Source organism: Papaver somniferum, unplaced genomic scaffold (genome assembly GCF_003573695.1).
Source record: "Papaver somniferum cultivar HN1 unplaced genomic scaffold, ASM357369v1 unplaced-scaffold_125, whole genome shotgun sequence".
Lineage (NCBI taxonomy): Eukaryota > Viridiplantae > Streptophyta > Magnoliopsida > Ranunculales > Papaveraceae > Papaver > Papaver somniferum.
In genome coordinates, this window is record NW_020621603.1 from 18504960 (window position 1) to 18524581 (window position 19622).

General features: G+C 37.9%; 1 protein-coding gene across 2 annotated transcripts; it reads left to right on the plus strand.

Annotated features, from left to right (window-relative positions):
* Nucleotides 1-4450: 4450 nt before the first annotated feature.
* Nucleotides 4451-10620, plus strand: LOC113331243. 2 transcript variants are annotated; one of them, XR_003350845.1, is made up of 3 exons: nucleotides 4451-4678; nucleotides 5384-5430; nucleotides 9091-10620. XR_003350845.1 is itself a non-coding variant. In XM_026577980.1 (3 exons), the coding sequence occupies exon 3, from the start codon at nucleotides 6431-6433 to the stop codon at nucleotides 7316-7318; it is 888 nt and encodes a 295-aa protein (XP_026433765.1). In that variant the 5' UTR covers nucleotides 4451-4678; nucleotides 5384-5430; nucleotides 6146-6430; the 3' UTR covers nucleotides 7319-7687. The 2 variants fall into 2 exon arrangements, 1 of the variants encoding a protein (XP_026433765.1); XM_026577980.1 differs by lacking the exon at nucleotides 9091-10620 and adding an exon at nucleotides 6146-7687.
* Nucleotides 10621-19622: the final 9002 nt, after the last annotated feature.

Genomic DNA, 19622 nt, shown 5'->3' on the forward strand with positions numbered 1-19622 from the left:
GTCCCTTTAGCAATTGGGGTGGAATTAGTAATTTTTCTGGATTCCTCGGGCATATTTCTGGGACGCTTCCGGTGCATTTCTGGGGTGCCTTTAGTACTCTATCCTGGGGTATAAAACACCACTTTTTGAGTCAATATCGCCGCAAGAGCTTATTTCTCTAAAAACATCTACAAGAACACAAAATAACACAATAAGTACTTAATCGAGTCTAACAATACAGAAAAATGAGAACAAAATAGACACATAAATGCGTCTATGACCGCCTCCTCTTACTTCTTTTTTTCCCACCACTACATGTCAGATCCTCCACCAACACTACTTCTGCCTCCTCCTTCTATCATCTAAAACTATCACAATTACCTTCAAATTGGTTTCATCAATTCTGACAGTTTTGGTTGGTGAAAACAGTAAATTTATGATGAAACCAAATTTGGTTTCATCATAATCTTGCCTATTTTCTATCATGAAACCAAAGATTTTAATGATGAAAATTAAGTTTATGATGAAACCAAATTTTGGTTTCACCTGACTTTTGCCTAGTTTATTCGGCCTTACTTGAAAGTCGGCGTGTTTGGTTTCATCATTGATGTTATGTTGGTTAAATGACAATATGAGGAAAAATGATGAAACCTAATTAGGTTTCATCGTATTTTTTTCATTTTGTTGAATATTGATCTCTAGGAAACCAATTTTTAATAGTGAGACACATGTGGATTGTTTTTTGTTGAAACTAATTTTAGTTGAGGAGGTAATGGTAGTGGTGGTTGTGGCGGAAATGTGGGTGGTGCAGTTGACGATGGTGGTAGGTTTCATCTTATTGTGTTTCATTTTTTCTTCTTTCTTCCTTCTCCTTTCTTTTATGATGAAACCAAATTTTGGTTTCACCCGATTTTTCCTAGTTTATTCGGCCTGACTTGGAAGTCAGTGTGTTTGGTTTCATCAATGAAGTTGCGTTGGTGAAATGACAATATGTGGAAAAATGATGAAACCAAATTTTGGTTTCATCTAATTTTGGTGATACCAATTTTGGTTTCATCATTTTTTTTTGAACACTGATCAATGAAACACATTTTTTGTGGAGGTGGCGGTTGGTTGGTGGTGGTGGTGGCCAACGATAATGGTGGTGGTCGTCGTCAGCGGTGGTCTGTGGTGGTGGTCGACATCGACGGCAGTGGTGTAGTGGTGGCCGTGTCGGCGGTGGTCTGTGGTGGTGGTCGGCGGCGGTGATGGTGGTAGACGGCGACGGTGGTTGGTGGCGGTGGCGGCGCGGTGGTCTGTGATGGTGGTGGTCGGTGGCGATCGGTGGTGGTGGTCGGCGGCGGATGGTGGTCGGTGGTGTGGCTAGTTGCTGGTGGTGGGTTGTTGTTGTTGGTGATAATATAATAAAAATTAAAAGTGGGGTTGATTTTTGTTTTTGTTGGGGTGATTTAAATTAGAAGGGTAATATAGACAGTTTATGTTAAATGGGGTTTTTGTGAACATTTTGTTTTGTTGGATTTTTTGTCCATGGATAGTGACACCTTTGGGGTTGTAACTCGTGGCCCGTATTGCCATTTCCCTAGTGTTTCCCTTATTTTCATACAATACTTACAATTCATCCAAAATGTTTGCTTCAATTTGCATTCATAGTTAAGATTTCAGTGGAACACCATTTCTTTAAAAAAAAAAACCTCTATTCTTCAAGAGCAGCCGCCTACCTGTTCAAAACCAAATCAAACCACAAAGGAACGTCTTGTCTTTCCAAAACACCTAAAGGGGAAAGTCTTGGGAAGGAAATAAAGGCATTCAAGGGAAATCATTCAACAACATTTCAGCTTCTTTAGAGAAAACACTTTTTATACCCCAAAGAGTAGCCTGCTTCAACTCCTTAGACAGTTTCTCAATTTCCGATTTATGATTAATGAGATTCATGGAAGGAATCCTATCCATTTCAGTTCGCAAATTTCATATTTTGGAAGTCCCTTAACATAACCAGGAAACATTAAATTCGAAGTCTACGCACATGTCTTGAGGATACTTCCGATATTCGATCACTCATTCAGAAGCAGCACGCCTGATCATACTACACATTTGGTTATGGAAATGTGTCCATACTTCTTCAATATTCAGGCGTACAATTCAGCATACTTCGCTGACACGTTGAACCCCCCCCAATTAACACATGATTTACATGAGGAGCATCAAATTGAAGGTCGAGGACGCAGTCACGTCCTCAAAATCGTCGGTCGCCTCCATTACCTCTCGGTTCTTCCTGCAACGTCATCCCGGATACATGTAAATCCAACAAGGGCGTTCATCTTCTCAAAGCATTAAAACTACGGAAGAAGTTGAGCAAGATTATTTCAAAGCTATCCAGATAATTCACCCAGTCAAACAGAGCAAAACATTACATACACGTACATACGAAGAATTGGAGATCATTGTAGCTGCTCGAGCTCCACCTGCAATCCATTCTGATAGAACCTATTTCCCCTGGGGACTGTCTCCACCTTGCCTAGAGGATATCACTCATACGCCCACCGAACAACTTAAAGTCAAGGCCTCTTGCAATCGAGCACAACGGAGTTCGGAAAATTTTAAAATTTACTGGAGAGGCTGGAGACAGAAGTTACACGTTCCAGAGAAGATCGATGGTACAGCTTCTACACCCTCTGGTCCAGGAAAAAGAGTCGTCACGTGATTAAGATGAGTCCTAACAATCGTATAGGAAACTTCGAAGAATTCATCATCCATATTGGGCGTGTCTTTGGAATCATTAATTCCCCTTGGCTTAGTAGCGGAAATATCCCCAGATTGCTTTGTTGTTGTTGATACTCTCTCTACCGCTGCTAACAAATAAAGTCAATCACATCGAATTAAACGTGGATATTGAACTCACATTAGGAATACGAAGATGAGAAGGAATTACCTTGCTGTTGTTTGGTGTACATGAAGATGGGTGGGTCTTGATGTTCGTGAAAAACAGGAAAGAGCATAAGCTCCCTTTACACTTGACGAAATTTTAAAGCCGAAAAGGGTTTCTTCCTCTCGCTCATACTAACGGGATTCAGAGAATCTGGTTGAGCTCCAAAGACTTTGATAGGTGTCTAAAACACCTTGATATTTATCTATTGTTATGCTTTCTTTGCTAAGTTTTCTTGTAAATTATGTATTTTATGTTTGATTTTGTTTCTAGGTACTTTGGAGCAAAATAAGAAGAAACGTCGCTTAAAAGGGGCTAAAGTGTCATTTCATGTGTAATTGCTGTTGGAGGAGACTTAATTCTCATTATTTACTTTTATTTCTTCATCTCTATCTCAAAAGGCATGTCGGCTTTAGTGATGCAAGTTTTGTCTGAAAAGCATGGCAACCTTAGTGATGTATAAAAATTGAAGGAAAGAAGTGGATATGAGAGGTAAGAGATGGCTGCTCGAGAAACTACTAAAAGCACCCAGGAAAGAGTTAAAGGCACCCCCATAAATGTCCCAGAAGAGTTGGTAAAGCACCCGGAGGAGTTTCTGCTATTCACAGACCAAAATTACTCCTTATACCACAAAAATTGCTACTCACACCCCTGGAATTGCTAAATGTACCCCAAATTGCTAAAGGGACACCACAGTCGGATAAGGGGCACATCATCTTCAACAATTTGAATTCAGAATTTTGGCGGGAAAAAGTAAGGTTTGAACAACAGAATTAGGGTTTAGGATTTGAAGGTGTTCTGAAGAGATTCAATGGCTGAATTTCATTGGGTTTGATCTTCTTGACTATACAGGACTGGTAATGATCTTTGTTTCAGTTAGAATTGGCCAGATAATCGGAATTTGAAGAACAGAGAATACACGGTTTTGACGGGAAAAGTTATCTTCACGAACCAGATTTAGGGTTCGAATTTTAACCGAGAGTTAACGAGATTCAATCGCTGGATTTAGTTTCATTGGGCCTGTTAAGGCTAAACAGGGGAGATATGGGTTATTTGTTCGACCCACTTGGGACGGATAATCACCAGTGATGAAAACAGAGTTAGGAAGACACCCGGAGTTCTGTTGAGAAGACTTGGACCTTTACACTGAGATTCAACCGGTCAAATGGACTACAATTATCCTGTTACGACTTAACATGGATGGTACGTGTGTTGGAATGGGTTTAATTCGACAGAAAATGAAGATTTTCTCAAAACAGGGAAGTTACGGAAATGGAGAAAGAATCTCGGCTCTATATGGAAGTACGTGGATTTATTTCCACTCTGTGGGATTCTGCTACGTCATGATGATAGTTTTGAAGGAAAGAAACATCCAGAAGACGCGTAAGAAGGCTTGGGAAGAAATTTTCGGAGCTTGGCAGGGAAGAAAAGCGGTGATTTTGCGTGGAAGAAAAGTAAAGATTGTGAAGATTTTATCGAGTATTTTTCGACCTGTTGGCTATATAAAGACATGCAGGAGTCCCAAAAAGATTTACGGGGAGCCTGGGATAGAATAGTTAGCTTGAATTCGAGAAATAAGAAAACACAAAAAGTTCACCTGCTGCTGCAACTTGAAGAACACAAAGAACATAGCCTGTCAGAAACAGTCGCCGAAAAATATCGTTATTCAACAACAGAAATCATATATCGTACTTCCTTTGGTAGCAAAAGACCTTTAGCAACAGCAGTGGCTGAACAGTTTCGATCGCTGATTACCTTTAGCGACTAAAAATCGTTGTAAGCAGAATATCTTTATTTTTAATACAATGATTAATCAAATATTCTTCAATTCTCGATCTATGAGTAGCTAAGTTTATTTTCTAGGGTTTTGGAGGAAACTATTTTTAATGGGTAATATTTAGTATTTAAATTCTTTGACATATTTACTTCATATTTGTGCTTTCAATTGTCTAAATTTTTCTCTTCTTTGTATGCTTCGTAAAAACTGTTTTGGGTAGTTTGAGATGCCGATCTTTTATAAGCGAAGGAAAATTAGGTCTTAGAATAGTGACGAGAGTCGTAAAAAAAGAGCTTATAACTTTATATCTTCCAAAGCATAAGATTGAGTTTGAATTGTTTTGAGTAAATTAGGAGTATTATGTCAAAGTTTTAATTATTGAGTTTACCAACATTAGAAGTATTGGAATCCAAAGCCCTAGACTCATCTCTCTTTGATAACAAAAATCAATTTTAATTAGTTTGTTTTAGTATTTTTCTTAATTAATCTAGAACCAAATCTTGTCAAAAGTTCGAGAATCGAATCCTATATTTACCACTTTAAAACTACAACAGTTTTTGGCGCCGCCGACACAGACTGTATATAGATTAGGTTTTAGATTTTCTTTTTAGTTTTTACTAGTATTTTTATTATTTTATTATTATTATTAAATTCTTTTTCTATTTTACGTTATTGGGTATTTTTCTTGTATTTTTGGTGTGCAGATTTTTCTTGAAACTAAAAGTGGAAAGTGGAATAAGCAGCCAAACATGTAAGTATCCAGGATCTTATTTTTGTTCCCTTTTGTAAATATTTATTCTTGGAAATATTCTGATTTTTTTTAGATATATATTTTTTTAATTTGTACATACTTAGATTAGGTTTCTTTTTATTTGTAAATATTTTATTGTATTTATTTATATTAAAAAGAAAAGAAAAGAAAAAAGAAACACGTTGCACACACCAATTGCATCGTCAGACAACCGATTTTAGGAAAACCTGTGGAAAAGTACGCTGAACCCGTGCCTTGGGATTTATGGGAGTTACCAGCCGAAATTCCACAAGCCTCAGCCTCGTAACTGTAGGTTTATTTGCTGAGGTAACCTGAGCCTACCTATTTTAGTCGACCCTGCATTTGCATGTGCACCAAGAGTATGTCGAGCTGGTATTATAAAGACCAATATAATGATTATCCGACCGAGTATCTTAATGGAAAATATCAGTACTATGACCATAGTGTGGATAGTACTTGGGACCACCCCTGACCTTCTGAAGGTTATGGTTCTTATCACGGTGATCCCAATTACTATTCGCACGTCCACCAGTCACATGGATGGGTAAGCGAGCAATATTATAATGAAAAAAATGAGAGTTCTCCATCTTTAGAGGATTTAATCAATAAATTGCCACCAGTTCATGATAAATATAAAACTCATTCCTTAGAAGATGCACTCAAACAGTTTCAATTGACAAGTCTTTCTTTACAGGAATCACTGAAGAAGTTCGATAAAACTATTTGTGAATCTGAAATAAAAAGGGATAAACTGTGTGGGACTCTTAATAAGTATGAGGACCAAAATGCACCTAAGGCTATTGCTCATAATGAACTTGAATTCCAAAATAGCGTTTCCAATCTTACCCTTGATAATACATATAATTATTCACCTAATTTAGAGGATGAGGTTAGATCTGAAAGCGCTGCATGTTTAGATAAGGTTTAACCATCCTCGTATTGTTATGATGATGAGGATAGTATTGATGAAGAATTTTAAATGTGTAGTCATAATGATGAGGAAATTGCTACCCTAACTGAGCTACTTGAGGAAAATGTTGTTTCCAGTTCAAATCCAAATAATATTGATAATTATTCACTTATTCAAAAGGATGAGGATTTGACTAGGGATACCATTGTTTTAGACGGTGTAGTATATTATTGTGATTATGAAGCTGATGATGGTTTAGAGGAAAGATTTTATTCTGAGACTAATGTTTTAGAGTCTAGAGATTCAGAAACAATAGCTATTGCTGAGGATTATAGAAATGTACAACCTCATGATTACAACCTAGAAGAAATAAAAGGCCATTTTCCTAAATCTAAAAATTTAGAAATTAAGGAAATTGTGACTAGTTTATCCAAGGATATGGACAATTCTAAGTTTGGGGGTGAATATCATTTTCCCCGTCGTTTACCTTTGACTCTTACAAAGGTCCCTAATTTGGGACTTAACGTTTGTGCCTCTACCATCTTAAGAGACTATCTTCATGCACGTTTTTCTGAACCTAAATTTGTCCAAAAAGAAACTCAGTTGATAGAAACCCATCCTCTGGTTGATGTGGTTAAGCCGGGCCATGATACCATAATTGACTTTGTTGTCCCACCAAAATTTTATTTTCCAAATGTGGGAGTATCTCAATTTGAAATGTGTCATTATAAAGTTTTTAGAACTAAATCTAATTATTTTGGGAAATTAAAATTGTCGACACATTTTCTTAAGAATGACCACTACCATTATGGTCAAGGTCAACTGTGTAAGTCAAATCCAATTGACTTAGAGGATCCCCTATTATTCAGGTTATTGTTATGTGCTTCTAAGTTCTTATTTGAGTTTGTCCAGACTCTGCAACCTGATCCTCCGGATCCTATCAATGAGGAAACCTGACCCATGAAAATATTTTATCCAGACCCTTTCACTGAACCTGAACCCGAACCACAGCTAGATGTAGTTGTCTTAAAAAGGAAACTAGATAAGGGTGTGCTTTATTTGTTCATTTTATTGGCATTCCTTTTATGTGTGGTAGCTTTATTCGATTTTGATGACCCACATAGGTTCCGACTATTGCTATATGATTTTATGTGGTGACTAATTCTATCGATGTCTGGCCGTAGTTACTAAATTAGCGCTTTATGGGAGTCAACCCATACTTGGTGATTTTAAGGTCCCTTTGGAGGACCCTGTAGTACATTAGTTGTTTTTTTATTTTTATTTTTCTTTCTTTCTCCCCATTGAAGGATTGCTACGCTTCATCCAGGTACTATCTTTCTGACTTACCTCTTTATTCCTCTTGTTACTTATATTTTTGGTACTGCACTTTAATTTGAAACATTAAGGACAATGTTAGGTTTAAGTTTGGGGTTGAGGGAAAAACTTTTAGTTAGTTTTTAATAATAAAAAAAAATTAATTAATTAATTAAAAATTAAATTCCAGAACCTAGAAATTTGTGCGAAATAAGGATGACACTAACCAGACTAAGTGAATGGAAACATCTTGGTTGTAGGAGTTAAGGAACCCAATTACAGAGTCTATTCATAGAAAGACAGAGTTCAGGTGTTAGAATGGAATCATCACGCTACGTTTTGTTTTTATTTTATTTTATTTGAAAAATTATGTTTCTTTAAGTGATTTGGTGGGGCCCACACATCGAACTGTTACCTTTGTCGGATGGAATAAAGTGATTGAGTTACTAAATAATAAATAGACCAGACCAATCAGACCAAACGGAATTTTAAAATAAAAAAAAATTAACACTTGGGTAGCAATATGTGTGTGTTTTCCCTGTCTCCGTCGCCTAAGCAAGCGTGGAACGCAGGATCCATGGGAACTATCATGTAATCTGCTGACAAGAAGCATGCGCTTGGATCCAAAAGATCAAATCGTGCAGTTAAAAAAAATGATGAATGAAAAAATGAAAAAATGAAAAGTTATTATTGTGCAATAAAATCGACTGCCGGTTCCCTTGTATATTCCAGTTGAGTTGATCTAGAATTAAGATTATTGACCGTTGGTCCCCTTGTATATGCCAAGCAGTGTTGATATTAGTCCAGACCAGTATCTCAATCCATTAGGATTCATAGGTTCATCTTGGCGGAGGCCTTCAGACAGATATGGGAAACACCGTTCACCTTAGACAACATTGTTTTGAACTATCTATCTCTATAATCCATCTTCTTAATCTATTCATTTGTGTGATTCCGATTATTGATGTCCATAGTGCGACTATCTATTTAGAGCACTATCACTTATATATATGAATATGATTCGCATACGGGTACTTCCTTTTGTATCCAATGAGAGTATGCCAACCAAGGAGACTCTTTAGTGTCGTTCCTGAGTTCTTCACAGATAGCTAGGGTTTGGAGTAAAAGGTTTTGTGGGTATACCTCTTGTAAACCCTCCCGAGACTATAACTCGGCCACTAGGGCCACCTAGGGGTTTAAAGGCTTGTTATAATGCTAAGTGTGACCGTATCCTCAACGACAGGGAGTTGTATGTTATAAAATTAGTTTAGTTTGATTTGCTCAAGGACTAGCAAAGTCTAAGTGTGGGGAATTTGATAGGTGTCTAAAACACCTTGATATTTATCTATTGTTTATGCTTTCTTTTCTAAGTTTTCTTGTAAATTATGTATTTTATGTTTGATTTTGAGTTCTAGGTACTTTGGAGCAAAAGAAGAAGAAACGTCGCTTAAAAGGGGCTAAAGTGTCATTTCATGTGCAACTGTTGTTGGAGGAGACTTATTTCTCATTATTTACTTTGATTTCTTCATCTCTATCTGAAAGGCATGTCGGCTTTAGTGATGCAATTTTTGTCTGAAAAGCATGGCAACCTTAGTGATGTACAAAAATTGAAGAAAAGAAGTGGATATGAGAGGTAAGAGATGGCTGCTCGAGAAACTACTAAAAGCACCCAGGAAAGAGTTAAAGGCACCCCCAGAAATGTCCCAGAAGAGTTGGTAAAGCACCCGGAGGAGTTTCTGCTATTCACAGCCCAAAATTACTCCTTATACCACAAAAATTGCTACTCACACCCCTGGAATTGCTAAATGTACCCCAAATTGCTAAAGGGACACCACAGTCAGATAAGGGGCACATCATCTTCAACAATTTGAATTCAGAATTTTGGCGGGAAAAAGTAAGGTTTGAACAACAGAATTAGGGTTTAGGATTTGAAGGTGTTCTGAAGAGATTCAATGGCTGAATTTCATTGGGTTTGATCTTCTTGACTATACAGGACTGGTAATGATCTTTGTTTCAGTTAGAATTGGACAGATAATCGGAATTTGAAGAACAGAGAATACACGGTTTTGACGGGAAAAGTTATCTTCATGAACCAGATTTAGGGTTCGAATTTTGACCGAAAGTTAACGAGATTCAATCGCTGGATTTAGTTTCATTGGGCCTGTTAAGGCTAAACAAGGGAGATATGGGTGATTTGTTCGACCCACTTGGGCTGGATAATCACCAATGATGAAAACAGAGTTAGAAAGACACTCGGAGTTCTGTTGAGAAGACTTGGACCTTTACACTGAGATTCAACCGGTCAAATGGACTACAATTATCCTGTTACGACTTAACAGGGATGGTACGTCTGTTGGAATGGGTTTAATTCGACAGAAAATGAAGATTTTCTCAAAACAGGGAAGTTACGGAAATGGAGAAATCATCTCGGCTCTATATGGAAGTACGTGGATTTATTTCCACTCTGTGCGATTCTTCTACGTCATGATGATAGTTTTGAAGGAAAGAAACATCCAGAAGACGCGTAAGAAGGCTTGGGAACAAATTTTCGAAGCTTGGCAGGGAAGAAAAGCGGTGATTTTGCGTGGAAGAAAAGTAAAGATTGTGAAGATTTTCTTGAGTATTTTTCGACCTGTTGGCTATATAAAGACATGTATGAGTCCCAAAAAGATATACGGGGAGCCTGGGATAGAATAGTTAGCTTGAATTCGAGAAATAAGAAAACACAGAAAGTTCACCTGCTGCTGCAACTTGAAGAACACAAAGAACATAGCATGTCAGAAACAGTCGCAGAAAATATCGTTATTCAACAACAGAAAGCATATATCGTACTTCCTTTGGTAGCGAAAGACCTTTAGCAACAGCGGTGGCTGAACAGTTTCGGTCGCTGATTACCTTTAGCGACTAAAAATCGTTGTATGCAGAATATCTTTATTTTTAATACAATGATTAATCAAATATTCTTCAATTCTCGATCTATGAGTAGCTAAGTTTCTTTTCTAGGGTTTTGGAGGAAACTATTTTTAATGGGTAATATTTAGTATTTAAATTGTTTGGCATATTTACTCCATATTTGTGCTTTCAGTTGTCCAAAAATTTTCTCTTCTTTGTATGCTTCGTAAAAACTGTTTTGGGTAGTTTGAGCTGCCGATCTTTTATAAGCGAAGGAAAATTAGGCCTTAGAATAGTGATGAGAGTCGTAAAAAAAAGCTTATAACTTTATATCTTCCAAAGCATAAGATTGAGTTCGAATTGTTTTGAGTAAATTAGGAGTATTATGTCAAAGTTTTAATTATTGAGTTTACTAACATTAGAAGTATTGGAATCCAAAGCCCTAGACTCATCTCTCTTTGATAACAAAAATCAATTTTAATTAGTTTGTTTTAGTATTTTTCTTAATTAATCTAGAATCAAATCTTGTCAAAAGTCCGAGAATCGAATCCTATATTTACCACTTTAAAACTACATCAGACTTGACCGGACATGCCGCTTTCTTTTTCCTACCATTGATGAGCAAGAGAGGTAATTTGTTGGTAGCCCCTGTTTCAAAGATGCTTCACCAGTACGACTGCAAAGGAAGTTCAAACCAAGCGATATACCTCTGGTAACATTTATCTACTTCATCTCGTTGGTTTTGTTTTCCGTCTGTCACCATCTAGTGCTTACCCCGCAACAATGTCACTGTTACTGCTAAGTAGGGGACTTAATGTTGATGGTGGTTTTTAGTTTAGGGCGAAAATTTTAAAAGTCTATCTACCTGACCCGACATCGGAAGTAATAGAACTTGATATGTCTATATTCCGCAATGAATTTGAAGAATATATCAAAATCTGATGAGTGCCTATGCCTGGAAAAGCATGGGTCTAACCACACCACCCAATATTTCGCTTAACAATCTGTATGGACTAACTCCGAAAAAATTTCTAGAGAATCAACTAGACAGTCAGACTCAATCTAGGTAAAAGTATCTCAAGGAGTTAATATCTCTCTCTTGTTTTGATTCACTCAAGCTAATAGAAATCAGCGAGTCTATAATCAAACACAAGGAATAACTTGGACGGTACCAAAGACCAATGTCCAAGGATCAATCAATATCAATCAACAACTAAAGGTCGGATCTCCAATTGATTGATTCAAACGCACAACCTGTATTATTTCAATTATATAAACAAATATAATGCGGAAATACAAATAACACAGACACCATAATTTTGTTAACGAGGAATCCGCAAATGCATAAAAACCCCGGACCTAGTCCAGATTGAATACACACTGTATTAAGCCGCTACAGACACTAGCCTACTCGAAGCTAACTTCAGACTGGACTATAGTTGAACCCCAATCAGTCTCCCACTGATCCAAGGTACAATTGTACTCCCTACGCCTCTGATCCCATCAGGATACTGCACACTTGATTCCCTTAGCTGATCTCACCCACAACTAAGAGTTGATACGACCCAAAATCGCAGGCTTTAAAAATAAACAAATCTGTCTCACACAAACAAGTCTGTCAAAGGATCAATCTGTCTCCCACAGAAAAACCCTAAAAGTTTTTGTTCCGTCTTTTGATAATAATCAAGGTAAACATGAACCAATTGATAATCCAGTCTTATATTCACGAAGAACAACCTAGATTAATGAATCACCTCACAACAATCTTAATCGTATGGTAGCGAAACAAGATGTCGTGGAATCACAAACGATGAGACGAAGGTATTTGTGATTACTTTTTATATCTTGCCTATCATAGAACTCTCACGATCTCAAGCTAATCAATATTATTGTACTGTTACGATAGAAGATGCAAGATCAGATCACACAACTACGATAAAAGTAGTATCGGTCTGGCTTCACAATCCCAATGAAGTCTTTAAGTCGTTAACCTGGTTTTAGAAGAAGAAAACCAAAGGTTAAAGGAGAAACGACTCTAGCACGCAAACTAGTATCACACGTTAGGTGTGGGGATCAGTTTTGCACAATACTAGATGTCTTCTTTATATAGCCTTTCAAATTAGGTTTTTTCCTTAGTTACAAAGCAATCAATTTTTAGATGAAAACCTGATTTAGATTCAAGCTAATATTTCTCAACCGTTAGATCGAAAACTTAGCTTGTCATAAACAAATGACTGTACGCTTCTAGGTTTGTTAACCGCACCCAAACGTGTACATTGTTGGTTCAACAATAGTCTACCCAAAGAGGTTAACCATATGAGCGTTTCATACCAACCATGTTCTTCTTCACCATAACCAGTTCAATTGACTCAAATGAACTAGTTAAGAGAGTTGTTCAATTGCAAGGAAATCTTATGTAACTACACAAGACACAATTGAAGCAAAGATGATTTGATTCACTCGAATCGGTTCATGAACTTTAGTATCCACGGTTTGCAAATGCATTCCTTAGTCTTTTAAGATTAATTTCAGAAATCATCTTTAGATATATAACCTTCTCAAGTTCGCAGACTAGGTTCGCGGACTTAAGACACCAGATAGAGTTTACAAACTCCAGCAATAATTCTCGGGTTCGAGAACTACGCCGGTTCGCCGACTGGATTCGTGGACTTGGCTCACGCAAGTAGTTTGTCAACTCCAGCAGAAATTCTCGGGTTTGAGAACTTCGGCAGTTCGCGGAGTCGGCACTTTCCATACTTCCGGTTCTCTTGATCAACAAAGTTCGAAACTTCGGTTCAAGGAATCCATTGGTTATGTAATCTAAGCTCTCATTCCAATCATTGAAACATTCTTAGAGGACGTTATATAGTTGTTACACTATTTCTCGTCAAAGCAATTTTCAAAGTGATTGTAACATTCATGACTTTCATCACTAGGTAAAGATAAACTTGGTGAAGCGAAAAGCTTACCAACACATATTTCGAGATATAGATAGGAGAGGTATACTCGGCTCGAAATACCAAATGTGTATGATCTAGTCTATATATATAACATACGACTTTTGTCTTAAAGAGTGGGAGATAGAATAGATAGACTTTTGAGTGACAGATAAGTTCAAGTCTCCACATACTTTTTTGTCGAGAAGTTCCACCGGTTCCTTGAGTAGATCTTCTTCTTGTATGATGAATCTCCATGAAGTCCTTGAGCTCAATTACACTTACTATCCTAGTCCGAGATTTAGCTATAAGAGACTAGAAATCAAGACTTATAGTTTTGATCACTAACATTGACAAACATGCTTGAGATAGCAACGCATGCGAGTTTGACCGAGCAGTTCTCTAACAATCTCCCCCTTTGTCAATTTTAGTGAAAAAATTATCAATACATATGGAATACAAAAAAAATAATGAAACTTTAATAGCTCCTATTCCACATGTCTAATCTTCAACATTCCTCGAAATCTTCGTCACTTACAAGTACTCCTATGATCCCAAAGGTTGTAAGTTTAGCATCACCGTTGTTGAAGATCTGTAGCTATAACAATGAGAAAGCATCGGTCTCGATCACTGTTATACAGTGTCATAGTATTATTACTATAGATGGGGCAAAACGATTTGCTGGTTTTCACGGGATTGAGGAGACGACCGTACGGAGGAGACTCCTTGAACCGAGCGAAATGTTCAACCTCACACAGATGCACTGCAAGAAGGGAGTGCTTTGAATTTGAGAGATCAATTTGTAGTACTCCGGCCTAAACCAAGACAATAGCCGTTCCAGAGTAAATTCGGTCACAAGAGAGGATGGGTTGATCTGTAGGAGGGAAGCTGAGAAATGTGTGGAATCAATGGTAATCAAAGATTATGTGTGTGTTGTGAATTCTGAATAAGATAAGTTCTGAATGATTGAATCTCTGTTGAGAGTAATTACTCAGATGTTGAGTTAATCTCGTGTTGTCTGTGAGACGTGAGATCGTTGTTCTCTCTTCAATCATGATTCAGAGACTTATTTATATTGCTGGAATTGTAGACACCATGATCCCATGAAGTGTGACAGCTGATGGAATCAAAGAGTGGGGAAGTGGAAATCGTGTTTGAAACCAGTTGCTCATTGTGCGGAGACTTGGTCGATTTTCCATCCACTACTTTGTTAACTCCTTCAACTGATTGCACGACTTGCTCACATTCCATCGTGTGTATGAACACACGTGCCGTAGACCGCCAGACCAAAACCCTAGTTGATATCCCCCCAAGTGACACGATTGATGTCTCGTGAACGTGGAGTCTGCAGGGCAGACGTGTATTTAATCAGTTGCTGACTTCATGGGACGATGAGTCCATGTATTTGCTGAGTTGAACATGATTCTGCAAAATGTTCTGAAACTCATGAATTGAACGTGTCCGTTGAAACAGAGGTGTAATTCTCACGTTGAGGTGAGCAATTATTGCTCATTCGATGAATTGTTGAATATTGATAGTTGAACCAATATTCCTTGGTTTGACCAAATATTGCTCATCTGAGCAAGTATTGCTCGTCTGATGAATTATTGGCAGCGTGACCGAAATAAAACATTAATTAGAATACTGATAGTTGAACCGAGTATAATAAAATGGTGATCATGAGATCGTCGTAAAATTATTAGCGTTCGAATCTGGAATTATGATCCTTGGACTCAGAAACCCTAATTTGATCAATTGATGACCGAGTGATAGTTTATTGAAAATTTAACCATGGAATGAAGGAGGACCGGATACATGAGACCGTGGGTCGACCATGTAGCGTCCATATGCTCGCGTGAGAAAATACCAATACCCCTTGAAGAGTTGGTGAATAGATGATCAAATGCTGGTTCAATCATTTTTTATATAATGCTCGTCTGAGCCTTAGGTGATAAAACCTAATTAATTATGGAGAGGTGAGAGACCGACCAAGGGGTCATGAAACCAACCCTGGACGGTCGTGGGATTGAATGACGATCACTTCATGAAATTCCAAAATTATTTGGAAGAGTCTTGGACCTAATACGTGCAATTGCGCAAATTAGGTCAAACCATGAAAATACGTAAGACCGGATCATTGCGAACCAAAGATCCAACCTTGGTCGGTTAAGGTAACATTCTCACATCTTCAACACGTCCGTGTCTCAGTACTGAGAATTTTGATATTTTCTGGCGTGCGTTTGAGCAACCATTTGAGAAAATACAATAAAATCAGGTTTTTGCTGAAACTGAGGAAACTTCATGAGATGAAGGAAAATAATTATAAAATGAAGGAATGATGAAGCATGGGACCTCTGAAGCCAAGGAATGGCCGGCCTGCCAGTGACCACGGTCCCATGGTGCCTTTTCCTAATTTTATATTATTTTTCATTATTTTATGAAAATATCATGAAGTAAAAGAATTTGTTGAAATTAAGGAGTTTCCTTGCAGTGAAGGAGTTCCATGGGATCAAGGAAGCAAATAATATTAAAATAATAAAAATAAGGGCGTGTGGGATTGGCTAGGGCATGGTCGGCCGGCTTGGGCCAGGTCCCACGAGTTTCCCTAATTTTTATGTATTTTCCGTGTATTTTTCCATGATTTGAAGGAATTTTCCTAATTTGAGAGAAATACCATGAAATTAAGGAGTTTCATGGGATGAAGGATACCTTAAAATAATAACAATAAAATAAAGAGGCATGTGGGACCGGCTAGGGCATGGCCGGCCGGCTGGGGCCCGGTCCCACGGGTTTCCTAATTTTATATTAGTTTTCATGTATTTATGAAAATACCATGAGATGAAGGAGTTTACATGAGATTAGGGAAATAATAATAAAATAATGAGGAACCATGAGGTGTGGGGTCGACCGGGATCAAGGCATGGCCGGTTGGCCAACAATCACGACCCCACAATATTTTCCCAATTTTATATTATTTCCTTCGTGCGAAGGAAGCACCATGAAACTGAGGAGTTTCCTCAAACGAAAGATGTTTCTTCAAATGAAAGGATTTTCATAAGATCAAGGAAAATAACAAAAAATATGATAAAATATAAAACAGACGTGGGATTGGCCACGGCACGGCCGGCCGGTCGGTGAGCCCATCCCCTGACGCCTTGGTCAATATTTTAATTATTTATTATTTACCTTTCTATTTTGCATAGGTTCATCGTTTCGTCGTATTTTGAAATACTCGTTCGTGCGGTGATTGTTAGTGCATCATCGTTGAGTACACTTGCAAGTTTTGAGCCGGGTCTTACTCGGAGGTAGCTCAGACGCCCGTGCGTTGAATGTTTATTACTAACCCATGGAATTCTGCTGGGAAGAACCATAGATTGAAGTAACGAAATATTGCGAAAATATTTGAATATTTTCGGAAATTCAGTGGATGAATCCAAGAATTTAGGAATAATTAACTTATTGCTCTATACTAGCAGAGAAAGCTGTCTAGGAGCATTAATTATTCTGACATGAGCTTGCTGGAGCTTCATATCCTTTATATAGTCAGGGAAACTTGTTGTTTGTATCCTGAAGACGTTATCGCTCTATACTAGTAGAGCAAGCTGTCTAGCAGCCGTCAATCTCGTGATTCTATATAGAAATAATTACTGAAGTGTTCAGTATTCATGAGAAATGTCATTGTCCAGCCGAGTGACTACATATCTGCATGTACTCTGAGAGACAGTATTCTCAGTCAGAGGATTCGATGAGAGACCCGTGTCTCAATACTCACATCTGATTGCTGGATCAGGAGTTCGTATAATTATGGGTTTACGATTTTAGCCTTTATCGAAAATCCACCATCTACATTAAGTCCCCTGCTTAGTGAGGAAAGCCGTGTTCCTCAGTCAGCATTGAATGGTGATTTTCCGGTCATAAACAATATAAGTAATTGCACTTAGTCGTGAGTTAAGATCTTACCGGATTTTGATAGTACGAGCAAACCATGACTTGAATGAAGATCACAGTGGCATGATAGAGCATCGTTTGATGAGCATAAATTGGTGTTGAACCACTGGTTTGGACGACGGGACCTTGGTCGTTTATAATTCGTGGGCCGGGCCCAATAAGGAAATCCTTGTAAAATTAGGTTTTTGGAAATAAAATTTGATATAAAAGGGAATTAATCCCTCCTTTTTTATTATTTTTTCCACGACCAGCACCTTCATCACCTCTCCACCACCTTCACGCCAGCAGCAGGAGGAGAAAATTTTCACGCCGGAGCACCGACCGCCGCCGCCACCGTCCGACCAACTTCCGGCCGGCCCCGACCATGTGTGGATCTTTTTTTTTTTGCTGATTTTTATATGAGTTTCATGAAGTGATCATGTTGAAATCATATATGTGCATATATTAGTGCGAATTTTGTTGAAAAACCCTCGTTTTTGAAAACGTATGTTCGTTTGATCGTTAGTTTTGAAAACTAGTAATAATCCCTGATTTAGGAGGGATTTTTTTTAAATATATGTAGACCTATGTACAACGATAAAACTAAGTTTATGAGCTTTCATGTGAACCAAGGTTTTATCATAAAAAGAGTGAATTTTCATGAAACCGAAATAAACCTTCGTTTTAGAGAATGACGATAGTACGAAGGAATTTTTTTTTTATACATGAACTTGTGTCCAGTGATAAAATTTTGTTTATGAGCTTTCATGTAAATCAAAACTTTATCTTACAAGGTGTGAGCTCTCACAAAATTGAAATAAACCTTCGTTTTAAAGACGAACGACGATACGAAGGAATTTTTTTTTTATATATAAAATCATGGTCTGTCCATGAAAAATATATTTGCATACAAAATCGTGACATGCTTTCACGGAAAAGAGTGTACTTTTTTTTTTGCGTGAGTTGTTACTCACTAAAAATAAAACGTGAGTTATTATTTCATGTTTTGTAAACATATATTGTCACAACTGATTTTTGAATAATGTTCAAAGTAAACACTTATTTATGATGAGATATATTTTTAGTTTTTCATAATTCCATAGTGAATGTTCACGCAGTAGAAATGCTCATGATTTTATGAAAATCTAAGTTTCGTTCGTCTTTTGCAGGTTTCGAAGAAACGAACGAATTTTGAGGTGTTTAACTCTTGGATTACCACTATCACTGTCGTTAGTGGAATCGTAAAGAGGTAAGATTTAGGAATTACCATTTTTGCAGATGGATTCACTTTCATGTTGATAATTTTATGCTCCTGGTTTCAGAAAATGTCAACTTCCAGCGGCAACAATTAAGATTATTATTACTCCTCTTCCTCCTCCAGCTCCTCTGATGAGGATTCCGAAGCTTCTGTAGCCAAATCGAAAGCTAAGATAACTCATGATGAGGGAGCGAAGTCTAGCGTACCCTTGAATGATCGAAGGGTCACTTATGCTGAACTTATGAAGAGGAAGGCTGAAGATGATGAAGCCGAGAATCGTCAGCGCAGAAAGGATCAAATCCGGCGCCGAGTACAGGAGGCTGAGGAGAGACGTCAATTCCTTGATGGGGTACCCTCTGACTCTGATGCCGACATTTCTGAAGAGGAGACCGCGTGGGTATTTACAGAGCGCAAGATTAAGCTTGACCGATAAGAAAGAGAGTTTCGGAGGACCATGAAGCAAATTGAAGCCGAAGCAGAAGAAGACTCGGACTCAGATGATGATCCTGAGGCTCGTCCAGACTTCATCCCTGACGCTGATTCCGAAGAAGAGGAAGATAGCGATGATAAATCTGATGACTCGGATGACAAGAAGGACAGTGATGACGAATCTGAAAATTCGGATGAGTCTGACGAGTAGCTTTACTTCTATCTTCTTTAAACATTTGAATGTTCTTTATCCTTCGTAGTAGATATTTCTTTGATGATTTGGATGACTTTGCTTTAGATCTAGGGCTTTCTTCTTAGCAATAAATATTTTATTAATGTTGGTTCCTTCTGATCGAATGAAACGGACCAATGTCCATGCGCCTGAATCCATCATACTCTCTTTTGAGGATTTCCGTCTTGTGAGAAGTGCCAAAATACGGCTAAGAGACACGGGACGTGTAGAGAGATGGGTGGCCATTCTCTGACTATGCCGTTGTCAGTCCCG

Excerpts from the sequence above, each read along its gene's own strand:
- LOC113331243 (XM_026577980.1), top strand. The coding sequence starts at position 6,431 with ATGTGTAGTCATAATGATGAGGAAATTGCTACCCTAACTGAGCTACTT.